The following is a 21649-nucleotide window of genomic DNA, read 5'->3' as shown; positions in this document are numbered from 1 at the left end:
AAAATCTCCAGTGGCTACCAATCAATCTGCGCATCAGGCAGAAATTCCTCACCCTGGGCTTCAAGGCTGTCCATCACCTCGCCCCCTCCTACCTCACCTCCCTTCTCTCCTTCTACAGCCCACCCCGCACCCTCCGCTCCTCTGCTGCTCATCTCCTCACCATACCTCGTTCTCGCCTATCCCACCATCGACCGCCGGCCCACGTCCTCCCCCGGGCCTGGAATGCCCTCCCTCTGCCCATCCGCCAAGCTAGCTCTCTTCCTCCCTTCCAGGCCCTACTGAGAGCTCACCTCCTCCAGGAGGCCTTCCCAGACTGAGCCCCTTCCTTCCTCTCCCCCTCATCCCCCTCTCCATCCCCCCATCTAACCTCCTTCCCTTCCCCACAGCACCTGTATATATGTATATATGTTTGTACATATTTATTGCTCTATTTATTTATTTATTTATTTATTTTACTTGTACATATCTATTCTATTTTATTTTGTAGTATGTTTGGTTTTGTCTCCCCCTTTTAGACTGTGAGCCCACTGTTGGGTAGGGACTGTCTCTATATGTTGCCAATTTGTACTTCCCAAGTGCTTAGTACAGTGCTCTGCACACAGTAAGCACTCAGTAAATACGATTGATGATGATGATGATGATTGATTGATTACTGTGTGTAGAGCTTGTACTAAGTGCTTGGGAGAGTTAATAGACATGATCCCTGCCCTAAAGGAGCTTTACAATCTGGCGGTAGAGATGGACACTACAATAAATTGCAGATAGAAAGAAGCAATAGAAGGTAATAATAATTGGGGTATTTGTTAAGCGCCTATTATGTGCCAGAGACTGTACTAAGCACTGGGATGGATACAGGCAAAATTTGTACATAAGCGCAACGTGGGAGGGGACGGGAAGGGTGAGTACCCCAATTATTTAGGTGATTTGGAAATACCGGTGGCAACGAGGAGATGTGGGAGATGAGAGATTAATCGGTGAGGGCCAGCTGGAGGAGATGGGATTTGAGAAGGGTCTTGAAGATGGGGAGAGCTGTGGTCTGCTGCAAAATAATAATAATAATCATGATGGTATTTGTTAAGTGCTTACTATGTGCCGAGCACTATTCTAAGCACTGGGGTAGATACAAGGTAATCAGGTTGCCCCACGTGGGGCTCACAGTCTTAATCCCCATTTTACAGATGAGTTAACTGAGGCACAAAGAAGTTAAATGTCTTGCCCAAGGTCACACAGCAGACGAGTGGCAGAGCTGAGATTAGAACCCATGTCCTCGGACTCCAAAGCCCGTGCTTTTTCCACTGCATGTGAAGGGGGAGGGAGTTCCAGTGCATGCTAAATTCCATCATTACTATAAGTAGGAGGAGTGGTGTTTATTGAGTTACTTCTTGGCATAAAGCACTGTCCTGGCTCCCCTTCTATTCTCCATCTACCCCCACTCCCTTGAAGACTGTAAACTTGTTATGGGCAGGGAATATGTCTCCTAAATCTATTGTATTGTACTCTCCCAAGCACTTAGTACAGTGCTCTGCACACAGTAAGCTCTCAATAAATACAATTGGTTGATTGATACATGGCTTCAACTACCATTTCTTTGCAGTCGATTCCCAAATCTACCTCTCTGCCTGATCTCTCTCCCTCTCTGCAGTCTCGCATTTCTTCCTGCCTTCAAGACATCTCTACTTGGATGCTGCGCCAACACCTCAAACTAAACATGTCCAAAACAGAGCTCCTCATCTTCCCACCTAAACCCTCCCTTCACCGTGATTTCCCCATCACTGTAGACAGCACCACCACCCTCCCTGTCTCACAAGCCCACAACCTTGTAGTTATCCTCGACTTATCTCTCACATTTCACCTACATAGTCAATCTGTTACCAAATCCCATTGGTCCAGCCTTCACAACATCGCTAAAATCTGCCCTTTCCTCACCATCCAAACTGCTACCATGTTAATCCAAGCACTTATCCTATCTCGCCTTGATTACTGCATCAGCCCCTTTCCTGACTTCACTCTGTTGCAGATCATTTTTTACAAAACCGTTCAGTCCATGTTTCCCCACTTCTCAAGAACCTTCAGTGGTTGCCCATCCACCTCTGCATCAAGCAGAAACTCCTTACCAGTGGCTGTAAGTCAGTCACTTTGCCCCCTCCCATCTTACCTCTCTGATTTCCTACTACAACCCAGTCCATACACTTCACTCCTCTAATACCAACATATTCACTGTACCTCAGTCTTGTCTTTTACCACTGACCCCTGGCCCATGCCCTGCCTCTGGTCTGGGATGCCCTCCCCATTCATATCCGACAGTCACTCTCCCTGCCTTCAGAACCTAACTAAAAGCTCATCTCTTCCACGAGCTCTTCCCCAAGTCCTCATTTCCTCTTAATAATAATAATAATAATGATGATGGCATTTATTAAGCGCTTACTATGTGCAAAGCTCTGCTCTAAGTGCTGGGGAGGTTACAAGGAGATCAGGTTGTCCCACAGGGAGCTCACAGTCTTAATCCCCATTTTACAGATGAGGGAACTGAGGCACAGAGAAGTTAAGTGACTTGCCAAAAGTCACACAGCTGACAATTGGCAGAGCTGGGATTCGAACCCATGACCCCTGACTTCAAAGCCCGTGCTGTTTTCACTGAGCCACACTGCTCTTCTCCCACTCCCTTCTGCATCGCCCTTGCACTTGGATTTGCCCAGCCCAACAGCATTTATGTCCATATCCATAATTGATTTATATTCATGTCTGTCTTCCCCTCTAGACTGTAAGCTCTTTGTGGGCAGGGAATATAATAATAATAATAATGATAATGATAATAATAATAATGGCATTTATTAAGCGCTTACTATGTGCAAAGCACTGTTCTAAGTGCTGGGGAGGTTACAAGGTGATCAAGTTGTCCCACGGGGGGCTCCCAGTCTTCATCCCCATTTTACAGATGAGGTAACTGAGGCCCAGAGAAGTGAAGTGACTTGCTCAAAGTCACACAGCTGGTAATTGGCAGAGCCGGGATTTGAATCCATGACCTCTGACTCCAAAGCCGGTGCTCTTTCCACTGATCCACGCTGCTTCTCTACATTGTACTCTCCCAAACACGTAGTGCAGTACTCTGCACAGAGTAAGCACTCAATGAATACGATTGATTGATTCCAAACCCTTGGGAAGTATAAAACAAAAGTGATACGTTCCCTACCCACGAGGTGCTTCTACTCCAAGTGGGGAAACGGGCACAGAAATACAGATAGTCAAGAGAAGTAATTGAATGTTCAATTGAATAAACACTTTTCCCAAAGTGCTGAGAATGGGAACAATAATAATTGTGGAATTAAGCACCTACTGTGTGTCAGGTGCTGCACTACGTGCCGGGGTAGATACAATCAATCAATCAATCGTATTTATTGAGCACTTACTGTGTGCAGAGCACTGTACTAAGTGCTTGGGAAGTACAAGTTAGGGAAATAAGGTTGGCACAGTCCCTGTCCCACCAGGGGCTCACAGTCTTAATCCCCATTTTACGGATGAGGTAACTGAGGCACAGAAAAATCAAGTGACTTGCCCAGGGTCATGCAGCAGAGAAGTGGCAGTGCCAGGATTAGAACCCAGGACCTTCTGACTCCCAGACCCATTCTCTAGCCACTAGGTAATACTGCTTCTCTAAAAAGGATGTTCCCAAGTTCTAGAGGTGACTAGATGGTTTAGAACAGTGCTTGGCACATAGTAAGTGCTTAACAAATAGCTTGGCTCAGTGGAAAGAGCACAGGCTTGGGAGTCAGGGGTCGTGGATTCTAATCCCAGCTCTGCCACTTGTCAGCTGTGTGACTTTGGGCAAGTCACTTGACTTCTCTGGGCCTCAGTTACCTCATTTGTAAAATGGGGATTAAGACTGTGTCACATGTGGGACAACCTAATTACCTTATATCCCCCCCCCCCCAGTGCTTAGAATAGTGCTTGGCACATAGTAAGTGCTTAACAAATGCCATTATTATTATTATTATTATTATTATTATTATTATTATCATTATATGGCCTATGCAGGATGCCACAATGTGGGAAAAAGTGGCTTGGGCGCATAAGCGCCGTGTCAGCTCCCGAGGCTCCTAGAGGCAATGCTGTACGTACATGTCCTATCTAATTTACCAAAGCCTGGTTTTGTTAGATAGGACCTGTGCATGGAGAGGGGACAACAGGAAATCAGTCATTCAGTCAATAAATAGTGTTTATCGAATGCTTGCTGTGGGCCGAGCACTGGACTAAGCACTATCAAAGCACAGTACAGCAGAGTTGGTAGACACACTCCCTGCCCACAAGGAGCTTCCAGTCTAGGAGGGGACTCAGACATTAAAATGAATTATGGCTCTGTACACAAGTGCTGTAGGGCTGAGGGTGGGGTGACTATCAACTACTTATAGGGTACGGATCCAAGTGCATAGGCAACGGAGAAGGGAAAGGGAGTAAGGGAAGCAGTGGGGGTCTAGTGGATAGAGCACGGACCTGAGATCTAATCCCGGCTCCTCTCCTTGTCTGCTGTGTGACCTTGGGCAAATCACTTCCCTTCTTTGGACTTCAGTTACCTTGTCTGTAAAATGGGAGTTCAGACGCCGAGCCTCATGTGGGACTGGGACTGTGTCCAACCTGACAGCCTTGTATCTATACAAGCACTTAGTACCGTGCCTGCCACGTAGTAAGCGCTTAACAAATGCCATAAAAAAATCAAAATAGCTCAAGCAGACCAACCTAAAGCAGGGGAGACGGGAAACACTGGCAGTAGGATATCGGCCTGGTCCAATCCAGTTGGGGAAGGAGGAGATCTTTTTTGAGCGGAGGCTTTGCGGGGATTGCAAGACCAAGGGAAAACAATAACAGACCAGGTGCTGCAATTGGAAAATACATCAGTGCCATGGGGGGGGTGATCTTTGTGTGAGCACGGTGCAGTTTGGGGGCTCTTTATCACGCGTTGACCTTTTCAGCCAACCCTACACATGGAAGGAAATTTAATCAGCAGGGATGCCATCTTGAAATGCAAAAGAACTTTATTTTGAAATTTTAAGGTAAAAAGAGAATTCCCAATTTTTGTTCAACAGGTCTTCATCCTTTCGAGCCACACGTGAGACCACGATTTAAAAAAGCAAAATGCTTCATTATTTAGCACTTGCTCAATTATCTCTTCCAAGTGTTTGCAGCATTAATTAGCTACACATCCCTCTTAAATAGGACAGTATTATCTTGCTTAATTTTAAGGATGAGGCAGCATTGCTGGTTCCCGATTCCTCATCTGGTTGTCAGACATCTGCCAGTTTCGGTTATTGCACGTCCTAAGAAAAAGCTGCTATAGCATGTCAGAGTAAGGTGTGCCCGATAAATGGTTTGTTTATAATGATGATGGTGGAAGATTTTCTATAAAATAAAAACTGGGGCACAGGAAAAGGTGATAAGAAATGAAAGGAAAATGCAATATTACAAGTGGAAATGTTACTTTAGGCTCGCCCTCATGAACAGATATGTTTCACTGCTTTCTGGAGAAAAAAAAAAGTGCTTCTCAAAAGCGGGTAGTCACCAGATCAGATAGTCGAAAGAGCTACATTGCAGCCCTAGTTGCCAGATTATTTCTGGCCTCTGTGCTGGGCGGAGCCAGTAAAATAAAATTGTTCCCCTCTAGGGAAGTGGCCCTATCACCCGACCAGGAATTCTCCCATTTTAGCTCCAGAGGATGCAACAACAACAACTCGGAGCTGTAGAAGACAGTTTTCCATTGCCTTTTTATAGCGCTTAACAAATACCACATTTATTATTATTTTTAATGGTATTTGTTAAGCGCTTACTATGTGCCAGGCACTGTACTAAGTGCAGTGGTAGATACAAGATCATCAGGTGATGGTGGTGGTGTTTTTTGGTATTCGTTAAGTGCCTACTATGTGCCAGGCACTGTACTATGTGCTGAGGCAGATACAGGTCTGTCATCAGGTTAAACACAGTCCCTGTCCCCCGTGGGGCTCACAATCTCAATCCCCATTTTACAGATGAGATCACTGAGGTTCATAGAAGTTCATTCATTTATTCATTCATTCATTCAATCATATTTATTGAGCGCTTACTGTATGTAGAGCACTGTACTAAGTGCTTGGAAAGTACAATTTGGCAATAGAGACAATCCCTGACCACACCGGGTTTACAGTCTAGAACGGGGGAAGTGAAGTGACTTGCCCAAGATCCCACAGCAGACAAGTGGTGGAGCCAGGATTAGAACCCAGGTCCTTCTGACTTCCAGGCATGTGCTGTATCCACTAGACCACACTGCTTCTCTTTTCTTCTCTTCTTCTCACTTCTCCTTAGCAAATTTCAGTCATCCATCAGGAAGTCGGCTCCTTTATTGCAGAGTGAGTGAGGTTCTTCCATAAATGTTTTACTTAAAGGTTTAAAAGTGACTAATATTCCTCATTCTCTTTCAGTACTGACCTCTCCTGGCAGAGCTTAACCTTAATGACCCCATCCTTCCTGTCTGGGCTTCCCAAGGGGGAGTGAGTAAAGTAGTGAAACATGTGCCTGACACAATGGGACAAACCTCTTCCTGAGGGAGTTAGCAAGTGCCCGGGTGGCATAGTTGGGCAGAGGAGAGGGGAGTGGGAGCCAGGAAGCAGAAATTAGAGGCCCAAAGAGGTGAGAGACAGAACTGCCCTGTTTTTGAGGCCAGTTCCTCCTCCACCACTCCCGCCTGATGGAAGCACAGCCCCAGTATGAGCCTGTTTAGTTGGTGTCTATGCTTTTGGTATTGGTTGAGTGCTCACTGTGTGCCAAGCATTGTACTGAGGGCTTGGAAGAGTACAACCCACCAGAGTTGGCTGACACGTTCCCTGCCCACAATGAGCTTACTGGGGCTGAGAATGAATAGGAATTTTCATCATACTCCCAGCAGGACCCTGAGAGAGCAGTAGCAACGGTGGTAGTGGTGGCGGCAGCCGCGGTTTTGGTCACCGAAGAGAATGAAGAGGCTCCCAAGTGCTACCGTCACCGCCACGGTTAAAGGGGGCCCTTCCTGCCACTCAGTTGATAATGTCACTGTACTTGGGCCTCATCGAAAAGACACCAAGCCCTAAACATCCCTAGCTAATTCAGAGCAGGCTGAAAGTCAAGGAAAAGGACACCTCGGCTCTCTGATAACCTAAGGGTTTTCTTCTTGACAAATCCCAGGCTGTTAAGGAAAACTAGAACCCATTCTAGAATCTGCCCCTTTGCCTGATGCCACACGCCCCTAACCAGCTGCTTCTCCCGACAGCACAGCTGCATGGCATGGGACGAATCTTTCCTAATTTGCTCATGGAGTGCTACCCCAAATGTGGAGGGCAAACCCACAGTGTGGAAATGACAAATCCAAGCTGCTTTACCACAAAACCTTCTCCTCTTTATTTCCCAGGACCCGCTTGGGTTATCTTGAAGGAAGGGAGCCATAGCCTGGAATAGTCGGATTGGCTAATAGACTCGACTCTCTCCGAGGAGGTTAGGCACCCCAAAGACCTTGCAGCTGGGGAGGGTAATGAACCATTCCGGTTTGGCTGCCCTCCAAGAGCCTGGGCCCCAGCAGTTCATTCTGCAAGCCGATATTCAAGGTTTCAAAGGGGGCTTAGAGCTGTTACTCTGAGATGGGAGGGAATGGGTCTAAGGGAGTGTGGGTTTGGTGGTAAGGAGAAGTGGAGAAAACAAGTCCCAGACCCTAATGGCCAGAGCCAGCAGCATTTGAGAAAAGCCAGTAATTGGGAGTTTACTCCACACCAGCCCTTAGTCATCCTTGGTGGTGGAGAATTGGATAATTGAAATCTACAGGAACTTCAAAACCCCACTCTGGCTCATTGCCTCAAGTTCTTTCCCCTCCAGCCTGTTTACAACTGCTGCTCACAAGTGGCAAAATGGATCGGTTTGAGTTTCATTGCTTCAATCTTGCCCCGCTCCAGGGGTGTGAATAAAAAGATTTTACCAGAGCACTCCAACTGCTTCGGTAGTGGCAGCGGCAAGCCGTGGCGAGTGGGTGTTGTGTGAGGGTGGGGGGCCCAAGTGTACGGGGGACAGCTCGCCGCCAAGGGAATGGCCTGGATTGTCGCCGTGGGGCAGGAGGAGAGCTACTGGCTGTAAACTCATTGCAGGCAGGCAGGGAATGCATCTACCAGCTCTGTTATATTGTTATAGCGTACTGCGCACAATAGATACGATCGATTGATTGATTGATTGATACAGGAGGGGGTGGACAGTGGGATCCCCACAAATCCCCAGGTCAAGCGAGGAGGCTGTAATCTGCCAGCAGAGGGCTGGGAGTGAGACCGCCATCCTGGCTTCCCTTGGCCACGGCTGCTGGCATGGCTCCGGGCTGGAAGCGAAGGGCCTAGGGGCCGCCTCCGGGGTGGGAGCGGGGGGAAAGCCGGCAAGGGGACCGTTCCTCTGCCCCCGTGGACCCAAACCAGATGGGGGACTTTGGGGTCCTCCACCTGCTTGCCAGCAGGTGCAGATTGCCCTGTCCTGTTTTGATTTCTGTGGCCACGTTTCCCTCCCCTCCCCCTTCAGCCTGAGGTCCCACCTCTGGACTGCCTCCCAGTCCTCACTCCATCAATCAGTCAGTGATCGTTATTGAGCGACTACTGGAGTATGGGTGCCAGCCCCGCCTCCCGAGCCACAGCGCTGAAGGAAAGAGAAAAGGGTCCACCTTCCAGGTTGGGACGCTGTGGCCCTGTGCCAGTATCCTTTTGGCTTGAAATGGGCCTTCACTGACCACACCCTGGGCCCCCATAACGACAAGATCGGCAGGAAGGGCAAACCAGTAGCACTAATAAAATCCATTCCTCTTGGCAGGTTCTCGGTCCTGAAGTCTCAGGGCTGAGTCCTTTTTTCATGGTGTTTGTTAACCACTCACTTTGTGCCAGATGCTATATTAAGTGCTGGGGTGGTTGCGAGCTAATCAAGTTGGATGCCATCCCTGTCTTCCTTGGGGCTTTCAGCCTCAATCCCTATGTTAGAGATGAGGGACCTGAGGCCCAGAGAGGTGAAACGATTTGCTCAAGGTCACACAGCAGATGAGTGGCAGAGCCGGGATTAGAACCCAGGTCCTTTGGACTCTCAGGCCTGTGCTCTCTCCAGTCTTACCTGTCAGCACTCAGTAAATGCCACTAATTAACTGATTGCTTCATCAGCACTCTACTCAGCACTTGGGAAGAGTACAGCAGAACTAAAAGACACAGTCCCTCCCCTCAAGGAGCTACAATCTAATTGTTATAAAGGAGAGAAGCCTTAAGTTTTAACAAGGTAAATGCTTTTACTAACAAGGCAAGAAAAATCTTGACCTACTATGAGGCCTTCCAGAGAATTGGGTGCTTTTGTCATTTATGTGTGTCTTGCTTGGATGAAGTCATCAATTAAGTGTTCTTTATTTTTTTTCAAAGAAAAATAATGCAAAACTTCATGATGGAGTGTGCAAACGTTGTAAAGAAATTCTAGAGTGGCGAGTAAAATTCAGCAAGTATAAACCGCTATCGAAACCCAAAAAATGGTGAGTTGAATTGTTTCAAGAAACTACTGCCAAGTGAAGCTATTGATATTTGAATGCAAGGATTTTAACAGTTCTGAGTTGTTTCCTGTTTGTTGATGTTAGTAAAGCTATCAGCTTGCCATCTGTAATACGTTCAGTTCTGTTAAAATGCATTTTTCCACTATGGCTTTTGGTTTGGCTCTTGCCCATGTCCTCCCTCTCTGGCCTGGAACCTCCTCCTGCCTATTATTGTTATTATTATATTTGTTAAACATTTACTGTGTGTCAAACACTGCTTCTAAGTGCTGGGGTAGGTACAAGATAATAAGGCTAGACAGAGTCCCCGTCCCACATGGTGCACCCAGTCTAAATAACAGCTCATATCTGACGGACCACGTCCCTCCCCCGTTTTCCAAGCCCTTCTAAAATCACATCTCCTCCAAGAGGCCTTCCATGTCTAAGCTCTCCCTTCTGCGTCGCCTATGTCCTTGGGTGTGTAGCCCTTAAGCACCCTAGCCCCAGCCCCCCAGCTCTTATGTACATATCCACCTGTAATTTATTTTACTGTCTTCTCCTCTAGTCTGTAAGCTCCTGGTAGATGGGGAACAAATCTATTGACTCTATCGTATTGTCCTTTCCCAAGAGCGTAGTATGGTGCTCTACACACAGTAAGTGCTCACTAAATATCATTGATTGATGGATTGATTTGTGGCTCAGTGGAAAGAGCATGAGCTTTGGAGTCAGAGGTCAGGGGTTCAAATCCCGGCTCCACCAGTTGTCAGCTGTGTGACTTTGGGCAAGTCACTTAACTTCTCTGTGCCTCAGTTACCTCATCGGTAAAATGGGGATTAAGACTGTGAGCCCCCCGTGGGACAACCTGATCACCTTGTAGCCTCCCCAGCACTTAGAACAGTGCTTTGCACATAGTAAGCGCTTAATAAATGCCATCATTATTATTATTATTTTTATTATTATCCGAGGAGGGAACATTCTTCCAATTACAATATTGTCCGTATTATCATTGGTCCTCCTGCTTATATTTGTTTTCATACTTTAAAATGAAGAAATCCTGCTTCCAACACCTCTGAAATATTTTAAATATTGCAAGAAAATGGGCTTTAAAAAAAACTGTCAGACACAATGAGATTCTAAGCTATTTACAGAGGGACAAAAAGATTGATTGTTACTCAGCATTTCTAAAGGGTAGTGCTGTACGATCTCTACCCTCCAAATGAGGAAGAAATTCATTTTTGAACTCCTTGGACTTTCTTTGGGCCTTTAATCACCCTTTGTCACATCAAAGGTTTTTGTCATAAAAAAAGATGGTGGTGTTAAGTACTTACTATGTGCCAGGCACTGTACTAAGTGCCTGGGTGGATACAAGGAAATCGAGTCGGACGCAGTCCCTGTCCCATGTGGGGCTCACAGTCTGAATTCCCATCTTTCTGTCTTCCCTCCCAAACCCTGCCTCTCCCTGACTTTGCCATCACTGTTGACGGCACTACCATCCTTCCCGTCTCACAAGCCCGCAGCCTTGGTGTCATCCTCGACTCCGCTCTCTCGTTAACCCCTCATGTCCAATCCATTACCAAAACCTGCCGGTCTCACCTCCGCAACATTGCCAAGATCAGCCCTTTCCTCTCCATCCAAACTGCTACCCTGCTCGTTCAAGCTCTCATCCTATCCTGTCTGGATTACTGTATCAGCCTCTCTCCGATCTCCCATCCTCCTGTCTCTCCCCACTTCAGTCCATACTTCACGCCGCTGCCTAGATTGTCTTTGTCCAGAAACGCTCTGGGCGTGTTACTCCCCTCCTCAAAAATCTCCAGTGGCTACCAATCAACCTACGCATCAGGCAGAAACTCCTCACCATCACCTGGCCCCCTCCTACCTCACCTCCCTTCTCTCCTTCTGCAGCCCAGCCCACACCCTCCGCTCCTCTGCCGCTAATCTCCTTACTGTGCCTCGTTCTCGCCTGTCCCGCCGTCGACCCCCAGCCCAGGTCATCCCCCTGGCCTGGAATGCCCTCCCTTTGCACATCCGCCAAGCTAGCTCTCTTCCTCCCTTCAAGGCCCTACTGAAAGCTCACCTCCTCCAGGAGGCCTTCCCAGACTAAGTCCCCTCCTTCCTCTCCCCCTCCTCTCTCTCTCCATCCCCCCACCTTACCTCCTTCCCCTACCCACAGCACCTGTATATATGTATATATGTTTGTACGTATTTATTACTCTATTTATTTTATTTGTACATATTTATTCTATTTATTTTATTTTGTTAATATGTTTTGTTTTGTTCTCTGTCTCCCCCTTCTAGACTGTGAGCCCGCTGTTGGGTAGGGACCATCTCTATATGTTGCCAACTTGTACTTCCCAAGCGCTTAGTACAGTGCTCTGCATACAGTAAGCGCTCAATAAATACAATTGAATGAATGAATGAATGAGGTAACTGAGGCCCAAGATCACACAGCAGACAAGTGGTGGAGCTGGGATTAGAACCCATGACCTTCTGACTCCCAGGCCATTTGTTGGAATAAATACTTTAGAATACAAATAAATACTTTAGAATACATTAGGCTACACTGCCTCTTCCTTGCCACCCGCACTAATAGCTGGGGGTGTAGGGTCTTAATATCTCTAATTGCTTCCTCTTTATCACATACCTTTCAACAGTCCATTTAGAATGACATGCTCATTAATTTATGCAAGCTCCTTGAAAGAGACCAAATGTACTACTAGTCTGTCTCCATTGTATAACCCTTCTATTCATATTTTTGAAATTCTAACCATCTTTTTCTTTTGACTCTGACCCTTTTCCTTTACTGTGATTTTGAACATTTATTCTTCCATGTGGCAATTTTTCATTTTGAGCATGGGGGCAGACAGTGGGCAGGACTTCCAGTGACAACCCAGAGAGACTTGATGGCACAACCAGAGACTGTGGCAAAGAAAGACCCATTGGCAGAAAGAGACTCATCCAAAGCCAGGTATTCCCAAAGACCATAGCCAGACAGAGAGATCTAGAGAGAGATATTGGGGGGAGGGAGGGAGATAGAGATGCTGATTTTTTAATTGGGCTGAAGTAAAAATATGCAGGAGGGAGGGAGAGAGGGAGAGAGAGAGAGAGAGAGAGAGAGAGAGAGAGAGAGAGAGAGAGAGAGAGAGAGAGAGAGAGAGAGAGAGAGAAAATAGAGACACCATGGCATGGAGGGACAGCAGGGGTGAGAAACTGAGTTGGTATTTTGCAATGGCCCTCATTGTCCCTGCCCCTTCCTCCCCGGCAAGTTACCACCCTTGTGCTCAGGGATAGTATCATTTATTTCCATAAGTTTTTGATAAGCAACACAAATTCCATCAACATAAAGTGAAGATCTGACTTTTTTCAGAATCTCTTGTTTAAAAACAACTGTGTTTAGTTAAAAATAATTCAAATCCTAAAACCAAAACCTCCTGGTGCTTTTTCATTCTGGTTTCTTCCAGAATTTCAACTTTAAAAAAAAATCTTGAATTTTACTAGCAGAATGAAACAGGATTTTTGGTCAAAGTATATAATATGACAGATTTGACATTTTATTATTAGGAGGTAGAAGAAAAAAGATAACTTAAAAATAAAACCCTCTAAATTTTATATGAACGATAGAGCTTTTGTATTAACTCTTCATTTTCCCTTTTAGCGAAATAGAAGGGAAGGCCCATTACCATTACCTTGCAGTGTAAACCGGCTTGTGACTTCACCTTTTGCCTTGGTGGACTTGCAAATATTTCATTACTTAATCTCTTTCTGTCCTGAGAAGCAGTGTGGCCTAATGGAAAGAGTACAGGCCTGGGAGTCAGAGGACCTGGGTTATAATCTGGCCACACCACTTGCCTGCTGTGTGACCTTGGGCAAGTCACTTAACTTCTGTGCCTCATTTACCTCATCTGTAAAATGGGGATAAAATATCTGTTTTCCCTCCTATTTGGACTGAGTTGTCTGGGTTGTCTTGTATGTATACTCCAGTGCTTAGTACATTGTTGGGCACATTATAAGCACTTAGTTAATAAATGATATTTATTGAGCACTTACTGTGTGCGGAGCACTGTACTAAGCATATAAATACCACTCTTAATATTATTACTGTCTTTATTTCCCCGTGTGAAATGACAATAATAAAATCATCGTCTGCCACTGTAGACTGAGCTTCTTGTGGGCAGTGAATTTGTCTACCAACTCTGTAGTATTGTACTTTTCCACACTCTTAGGATGGTGCTATGCACATAGCAGTTGCTCAGTTGGCACCTTTGATTGATCCCAGTGGTATTTATTGAGCACCTGCTATGTGTAGAGCACTGTATTAGGTGCTTGGGAACATATGATAGAAATCTTGAGAGGAGGAGAAAATGAGGCTCCAGGAGTGTGAGTTTGTTTCCCCCTCCCAGCCCCATTCCAGATATGAGACCCTTTTCTGAGGTGCCACCCCAATGGAGAGGGGATGGGCCAGGCTGCTTCTAATTCCTTTGGGCGGAGGGAAACCCCCAGGCATAGATCCTCCTGGGGAATTAGGCCTCGAGGCCCTGCTGCAACGTGGCTCCTGGTTACTGTGGTCACTACCGCTAGAGGGAAGCTTAAGTTGCCCTACAGCAGTTAACTGGGTTGCCAGAAGCTGGTTTCATTCATTCAGTCAGTCAGTCAGTCAGTCAGTCAGTCAGTCAGTCGCATTTATTGAGCACTTACTGTGTGCAGAGCAGTGTACTAAATGCTTGGGAAGTACAAGTTGGCAACATATAGAGACGGTCCCTACCCAACAGCGGGCTCACAGTCTAGAAGGGGGAGATTGACAACAAAACAAAACATATTAACAAAATAAAATAAATAGAATAGATATGTACAAGTAAAATAAATAGAGTAATAAATATGTACAAACATATATACATATACAGGTGCTGTGGGGAGGGGAAGAAGGTAAGGCGGGGGGATGGGGAGAGGAAGGAGGGGGCTCAGTCTGGGTTTGAGGTTGGGGACCTGTGCCCCATCAGTTGAAGGGCCCCTCCCTGGAGCATCACTAGCCAGGGACCTACCCCAAGAGATTCCCCCACCCTCCCCACTCAGCTCTGCAGTGACTCCAAACGGGAGGGACAAGAGATGTGTATTGGGCTTGATGCAATGGAAGGGTGGCTGTGTGAAGGAGGGCCAGAGTGGGTGTGAGGAAGTGTTTGCACTTTGGCTTTAAAGCAGCCGATCACCTTACCCCCTCCTACCTCACCTCGCTACTCTCCTACTACAACCCTGCCCATACGCTTTGCTCTTCTGATGCTAACCTGCTCACTGTACCTTGATCTCATCTATCTCACCACTGACCTCTCTCCCACGTCCTGCCTCTGGCCTGGAACATCCTCCCTCCTCATATCCAACAGACAATGACTCTCCCCAACTTTAAAGCCTTATTGAAGGCACATCTCCTCCAGCAGGCCTCCCCTGACTAAGCCCTCCTCTCCTTTTCTCCTCCCACTCTCTTCTGCATCGCCCTGACTTGCTCCCTTTATTCATCCTCCCTCTCAGCCCCAAAGCATGTATGTACATATCTATATGTATTTATTTATTTTCGTTAATGTCTGTCTCCCCCTTTAGCCTGTAAGCTTGTTGTGGGCATGGAATATACCTGCTATTTTGTTTTCAAGCGCTTAGTGCAGTGCTCTGCACACAGTAAGCGCTCAATAAATGCAACTGACTCACTGACTCACTGAAATCCTGCATCCAGCATTGTTATGTGAAGCATTTATCGGGGTGAAAAGAAAAACGGTTGAGAACGCAAATGAGAAAAAAGATATTCATAAGCAGTCTGCCACTAGGGGAAAACTGACGGTTCTTTACCTTTCGGTAGCCCTAGTCAGGGTGATCTTAGAATCAAGGACCTTGGCATAACAAGTGGAGTTGTATTGTTTTGAATGTCCTAAGAGCCAAACGTGTTTCCCATTTTGCTACATTTCTATTTTTAAAGCGGGAAGGGATTGAAAGAGAAAGACATGAAGTGTCGGGTAGGCAGCTCCCCGATTTCCCTGCCAGGTCAATTAGGAACCACGTCAAAATACCCAAATCCCCTAGGAAAGCAATCTTGTGTGCTTGGCTTCAAACCAGTGGCTTTCAGCCAGTTCTGAAATAGTGCGACAAAATTCACTGGATTCCATTCTTCTTTTGGGGTTGATTGAAAGCGAAGCCGGAAATGTCTCCCCGTGAAAAAGTAGGTAGGTTTGGGTTTGTTTGGATGGGTTTTTTGTTTCTTTCCCCACTCCCGCTGAATGGACCTTTGCTTTTTCCCATCTAGACCCAGGCAGCGTGGGATTTGGTTTCCCCAAACTAATTTCCTTTAAATTGTGTTCTGGATAACTGAAATGATGAACAGTTTACATTATGAGGCTTCGAGTGTCTGCTGTCTAAAGCCTCCCTTTTTGTGTGCCTTGAGTTTAACTATTGGTCCACGTTTCACTACCATCTCTCCGTCGGCCAATCCTGTCCTGCCAGATCAGCGTTCGGCCAACTGGTGTGACCAGAAGAAAAGCTCAGCCAGCCAAGCCTGGGATGGAGAGGTTTGGGGCTTTTAACTAATGCTTCTTTAGGAATGAACAAGCATTGTTTGGAACAGGGCTGAAACTTTCAGCCTCCCTCGCCTCAGAGGCTGAGCTGCTTCTCTGAACTGCAAGGTAGTGGCGCGTAATTGGCTTTGGGCCAGACTTTGCAGTTCTCAGGATTGCCAAAAGCTGGATGCAGAGGAAGGAATCTGGTGGCTTACTATGGTGGTTACAGATCCACTTCATTTTGGGGTCACAGATGATGCCTCCTGGTGGGGCTCTTCTGCAGAATGATTTGTTTTGGTCGTGAGAGAGCTTTGAGTGGGGGTTGGGGGGGGGCGGTTCAGGGGCTCTGTGTCCGAGCCTCACATCCTTAAGTCCTGACCCGCACCCCCCCCCCACCCCAAACCACAGCCCTCTCCCCCCACTACCGATCCGATCAAGGGACATGAAAGCTTAGTAGAAATGTGAACCAACACCTGCCGTCCAACATTATCTGTCAAAATCAACTCCAACTCACCCCGCTGAGGGGAAAGACCTGGAGATTGGGAAAAGAACTCACTGGAGATTGGGAAAAGAACTCAACTACCAAGAGGGGCCTGGCCCCCAAGAAGGGCACTCTACTGAGCCCCTGGGCAAATCCCTTTCCCCTCCCCCATCCAGACCAGCATGCTCTGGCCAAGTCCTGGCGGTCAACCCGGCCCCACAGCCGGCCAGGGGTGACAGGCCTGGGCCTGTCAACAACCACTCGTGCAATTTAAGAGGATGAAATCCTGATGAGGGTCAGAGCACGGGCCTGGGAGCCAGAAGGCCCTGGGTCCTAGGCCCAGCTCAGCTACTTTTCTGCTGTGTGACCTTGGGCAAGTCACTTCACTTCTCTGTGTCTCAGTTGCTTCATCTGTAAAATGGGGGTTAAGATGGTGAGCCCCATGCGGGACAGGACTGTGTCCAACCTGATTAGCTTGCAGTGTGGCTCAGTGGAAAGAGCATGGGCTTGGGAGTTAGAGGTAAAGGGTTCGAATCCCAGCTCCACCACTTAGCTGTGTGACCTTGGGCAAGCCACTTAACTTCTCTGTGCCTCAGTTACCTCATCTGTAAAATGGGTATTAAGACTGTGAGCCCCGTGTGGGACAACCTGATCACCTTGTATCCCTCCCAGCGCTTAGAACAGTGCTTCGCACATAGTAAGCACTTAAAAAATACCATTATTATTATTGTTATTATCTACCCTAGCACTTCGTACAGTGCCTGGCACATAGTAAGTGCTTAGCAAATACCACAATTATTATTATTATTGTTATTAGGAAAAAGCACGGGTTCAAAACAGTCCTCTCCCTCCTTCTCCTCAGGAAACCAAATTGCCCCCTTCCCGATCTCCTTCCTCGGCTCTCTCTGGGGCCAGGACCCCGGGGAGGCCCCGTGCAGCCGATCCAGCTGCCGGGAGGCCCCTGGCATCCAGGGATGAATCCCATGGCAAAAGGGGACCTATTCCCACTCCTTTGGGCAAAGTACAAAGTGTAACACTTCAGCCTCCTAGAGAGGGCCCAGCAAGTGGGCTACCAAAACCATTTCCTGTTCTGGCTAGTCAAGTGGTCTAACAACTCAGTGGGTTAGCAGCTCCAGATGGGCAGGCAGGAGGGCAACCATCCGTCTCTTCCTTATCCCCACCAAGCACATGCTCCCCGAAAGGATGCTCCCCAGAGCCAGCTGCCCAGGATCAGGTCTGCTACCAGAAGTTGGGTCAGCAACTCACTTTTTTCTATCCCAGCGCATAGTGCAGTGCTCTGTGCATGCGCAGTAAGCGCTCAGTGGGTATCACTACTACCCCTACTTCTGAGGGCAGGAGGACAATGTGGGGGTTATCCACAGGGAGAGTTAGGAGGGAAGGCGAGAAGTTCAGAAAACCCAGCTTGCACCAGGGAAGCTGTAAACCTAACCAAGAATCTGTATTTACAGCTGTATTCCCTCATATCAGGGGGTTTGGGGCTTTGAAAGTAGAAAACTGAAACTCTGAGCTTGCAAGACAAGACTGCTAATATAAAGGAAGCAAAAAGACCTGTTTTGGGGTATTTGTTAAGCGCTATGTGTCAAACACTGTTTTAAGTGCTGGGGTAGATACAAGTTAATCAGGTTGTGCACAAAGTCCTTGTCCTGCATGGGGCTCACAGTTTAAATAGGAGGGAGAACAGGAGAACTGAGGCATGGAAGAGTTAAGTGATTTGCCCAAGGTCAAACAAGCAATTGTCAGAGTTGGGATCAGAACCCAGGTCCTCTGACTCCCAGGCCCGGGCTCTTTCCACTAGGCCTTGAGGCTTCTCCAGGCCATGTTGCTTCTCCTTGAGCTGGAAAAGAAGCTATACTGGATTTCACCCAAAGTTCACCGGCTCTGACATCAAGGGGAGGGGCCAACTGGTTAATAGTAGTAATTGTGGGATTTGTTAAGTGCTTACTATGTGCCAAACACTGTGATAGGTACAAGATTATCAGGTTATACAATTCCCGTTTTACAGATGAGGAAACTGAGGTTCAGAGAAGTGAAGTGATTTACCCCGTCACACAGCAGGCAAGTGGCTGAGCTGGGATTAGAACCCAAGGTCCCCTGACTCCCAGGCCAGTGTTTTATCCACTAGGCCACACTGCTGACAGCCAATGAGTCAATCATTGGTAATTATTGAGCGTTTACTGTGTGCAGAGCTCTGTACCAAGTGCTTGGGGGAGTGCAGTACAACAGAATTGGCGGGCATATTCCCTGCCCATAATGAGTTTACAGGTTAGATGGGGAGATGGACATTAATATAAATAATTTATAATATGCAATTTAAAGATAGGTATGTAAGTGCTGGTATAGGGAGTTGGAGGATGAAGAGGAGGGTTGGGGTGATGATAGAAGAACCAGATACTGGCTAGGCCCAACTAGGGGTGGGAGTAGGGAGACTGGAACCTACACGTGTGTATGAAAAGATAAATTGCAAGAGGCTTAGGATCTTCCGTTGTGGAGCAGTGGGTAAGTGTGAGGTCTTCCTCCTTGGAGAGAGGCGATTCATCTCCAGCTCCACCCAAAGGGGAGTGATAATGAAAGCTTAATGTTGTCACAGTTCTGTTACATAGGCAGCTCACTTGCCACATAGACAAAAAAATAGAAAATTAAACTGACAGACCTCCACATCCTCAGGAAGTCCGTCACACAGGCTGTGGTGGCAGTGTGGTATCAGGTGCCAGGCCAATGTGAAGGTCTGTAGAAGTCCAGACTGTAAGCTTATTGTGGGCATGAAATGTGTCTACTAATTCTGTTGTGCTCCCTCAAGCGCTTGGTACAGTGCTCTGCACAGAGTAAGCACTCAGTAAACTCCATTGATTGATTGATTTCTCTGCACACAGCGCTCAATAAATATCATTGATTGATTGAACTATAGGGTCGTCCAGTCTTTTCCATGACCGGCACTCTTCTCTCCTCCACCCACCAGATGCCATATCCGACTCCACGTGCAGTCCTATCTGTGTCACTCGCGGGTGTACACAACATCAAACTTCAAGGCTCTCCATCACCTCGCCCCCTCCTACCTCACCTCCCTTCTCTCCTTCTACAGCCCACCCCGCACCCTCTGCTCCTCTGCCACTAATCTCCTCACCGTGCCTCGTTCTCGCCTGTCCCACCATCGACCCCCAGCCCACGTCCTCCCCCGGGCCTGGAATGCGCTCCCTCTGCCCATCCGCCAAGCTAGCTCTCTTCCTCCCTTCAAGGCCCTACTGAGAGCTCACCTCCTCCAGGAGGCCTTCCCAGACTGGGCCCCTTCCTTCCTCTCCCCCTCGTCCCCCTCTCCATCCCCTCCATCTTACCTCCTTCCCTTCCCCACAGCACCTGTATATATGTATATATGTTTGTACATATTTATTACTCTTTATTTATTTACTTTACTTGTACATATCTATTCTATTTATTTTATTTTGTTAGTATGTTTGGTTTTGTTCTCTGTCTCCCCCATCTAGACTGTGAGCCCACTGTTGGGTAGGGACTGTCTCTATATGTTGCCAGCTTGTACTTACCAAGCGCCTAGTACAGTGCTCTGCACACAGTAAGCGCTCAATAAATACGATTGATTGATTGATTGATTGATCAAATGGCCAGAAAGTCTCACAAACAAAGCCTTAGAATGAAGCTACCTTGAAGCCAGCATTGAGGCTATGGTCAGCTCAACACTCCACTGGGTGGGACCTTGCAGAGAAGGGATGGCAGTAGGGTAGCCAGAGAGCTGCTGTCTGGTTAGCTGAAATGGGGGAAAACAAAAGGAAGGAGGACATAGAAAACGTTTTAAGGGTACAGTAAAACAAAACCCTTGACAATTCTTCATCTCAGCTGAACTGCAGCTGATAAACCAGCGTATGGCACACTGCAATCAAGAGAAGCAGCTCCTTCTTCAACAGAAGCTAAGTAAGGATCGTGAAATGAGGCAGAGGTGAAACTAGGACCAGGTGCTGCAAACGAACACAGTAGCACGACATCGTGCGTGGGTAATTTGGTCAAGACTGTGAGTCCTACGTTGGCCATTTTAGCCACACGGGCTCACGGGTGAATTTCACCATCAGTAGCATCTTTGAGCATAAAGAATCCCCACCATCCCCACACGTGTACTGTGAGCCCGTTGTTGGGTAGGGACCGTCTCTATAGGATGATGATGATGGTATTTGTTAAGCGCTTATAAGTTGCCGACTTGTACTTCCCAAGTGCTTAGTACAGTGCTCTGCACACAGTAAGAGCTCAATAAATACGATTGAATGAATGTACATGCATGCACACACATGAATAAATTAGTGAGAAGATAGTCATACTGAGTGATTTGAGGTGGGGGAAATCCTGACACAGTATCACCTTTTTTTAGTATTCCTACATTTTTCAATCAGGTACATTTTCATGTCACCTCTCAGGGTCGCATCTGGAGAGTTTCCAGTACTCTACCAGTCTCGACTATGGGAGGGAGAGTCAAGCAGAGGCATATCCATTCCATTTCATTCCTAGCTTGGGCAGTGGCTAGCGAGTGGAAGGCAGTCTGCTACAGGTCAAAACTCACCCGTGCTGGCAGCAGCGGCATGGGAGAGAGTCGAGGGCGGAGATTCTGAGCCCCTTCCTTCCTCTCCCCCTCGTCCCCCTCTCCATCCCCCTCATCTTACCTCCTTCCCTTCCCCACAGCACCTGTATATATGTATATATGTTTGTACATATTTATTACTCTATTTATTTTACTTGTACATATCTATTCTATTTATTTTATTTTGTTAGTATGGTTTTGTTCTCTGTCTCCCCCTTTTTAGACTGTGAGCCCACTGTTGGGTAAGGACTGTCTCTATATGTTGCCAACTTGTACTTCCCAAGCGCTTAGTACAGTGCTCTGCACACAGTAAGCACTCAATAAATACGATTTGATTGATTGAGATTCAGGTTGACCGTGTGGAAGGAGGCAATGGTAAACCACTTCTATATTTTTACCAAGAAAACTCTATGGACACACTATCAGAACGATTGCAGATGGAGGTGGGGCGTTCTGGAAGAGATGTGTCCATGGCATCGCTATGGGTAGGACACCACTCAACAGCTTAAGACAACAACATTTTC

General features: G+C 47.1%; 1 protein-coding gene and 1 non-coding gene across 2 annotated transcripts in view; both read left to right on the top strand.

The window, feature by feature from the left end:
• The window catches only part of CX4H9orf85 (chromosome X4 C9orf85 homolog), an 80359-nt gene that overhangs the window by 43392 nt on the left and 15318 nt on the right, over positions 1–21649 (top strand). The window contains exon 2 of the mRNA XM_038769773.1: positions 9417–9523. Within this exon, the coding sequence (XP_038625701.1) occupies positions 9417–9523 (107 nt within the window). The remainder of the gene's footprint in view (positions 1–9416; positions 9524–21649) is intronic.
• On the top strand, positions 20955–21097 carry LOC119948251. Its single transcript, XR_005456659.1, has one exon. It is a non-coding gene; the product is annotated as a small nucleolar RNA SNORA7 (small nucleolar RNA).

Source organism: Tachyglossus aculeatus, chromosome X4, assembly GCF_015852505.1.
Source record: "Tachyglossus aculeatus isolate mTacAcu1 chromosome X4, mTacAcu1.pri, whole genome shotgun sequence".
In the NCBI taxonomy this organism is placed as follows: Eukaryota; Metazoa; Chordata; class Mammalia; order Monotremata; family Tachyglossidae; genus Tachyglossus; species Tachyglossus aculeatus.
This window is presented reverse-complemented; position numbering and strand designations above follow the sequence as displayed.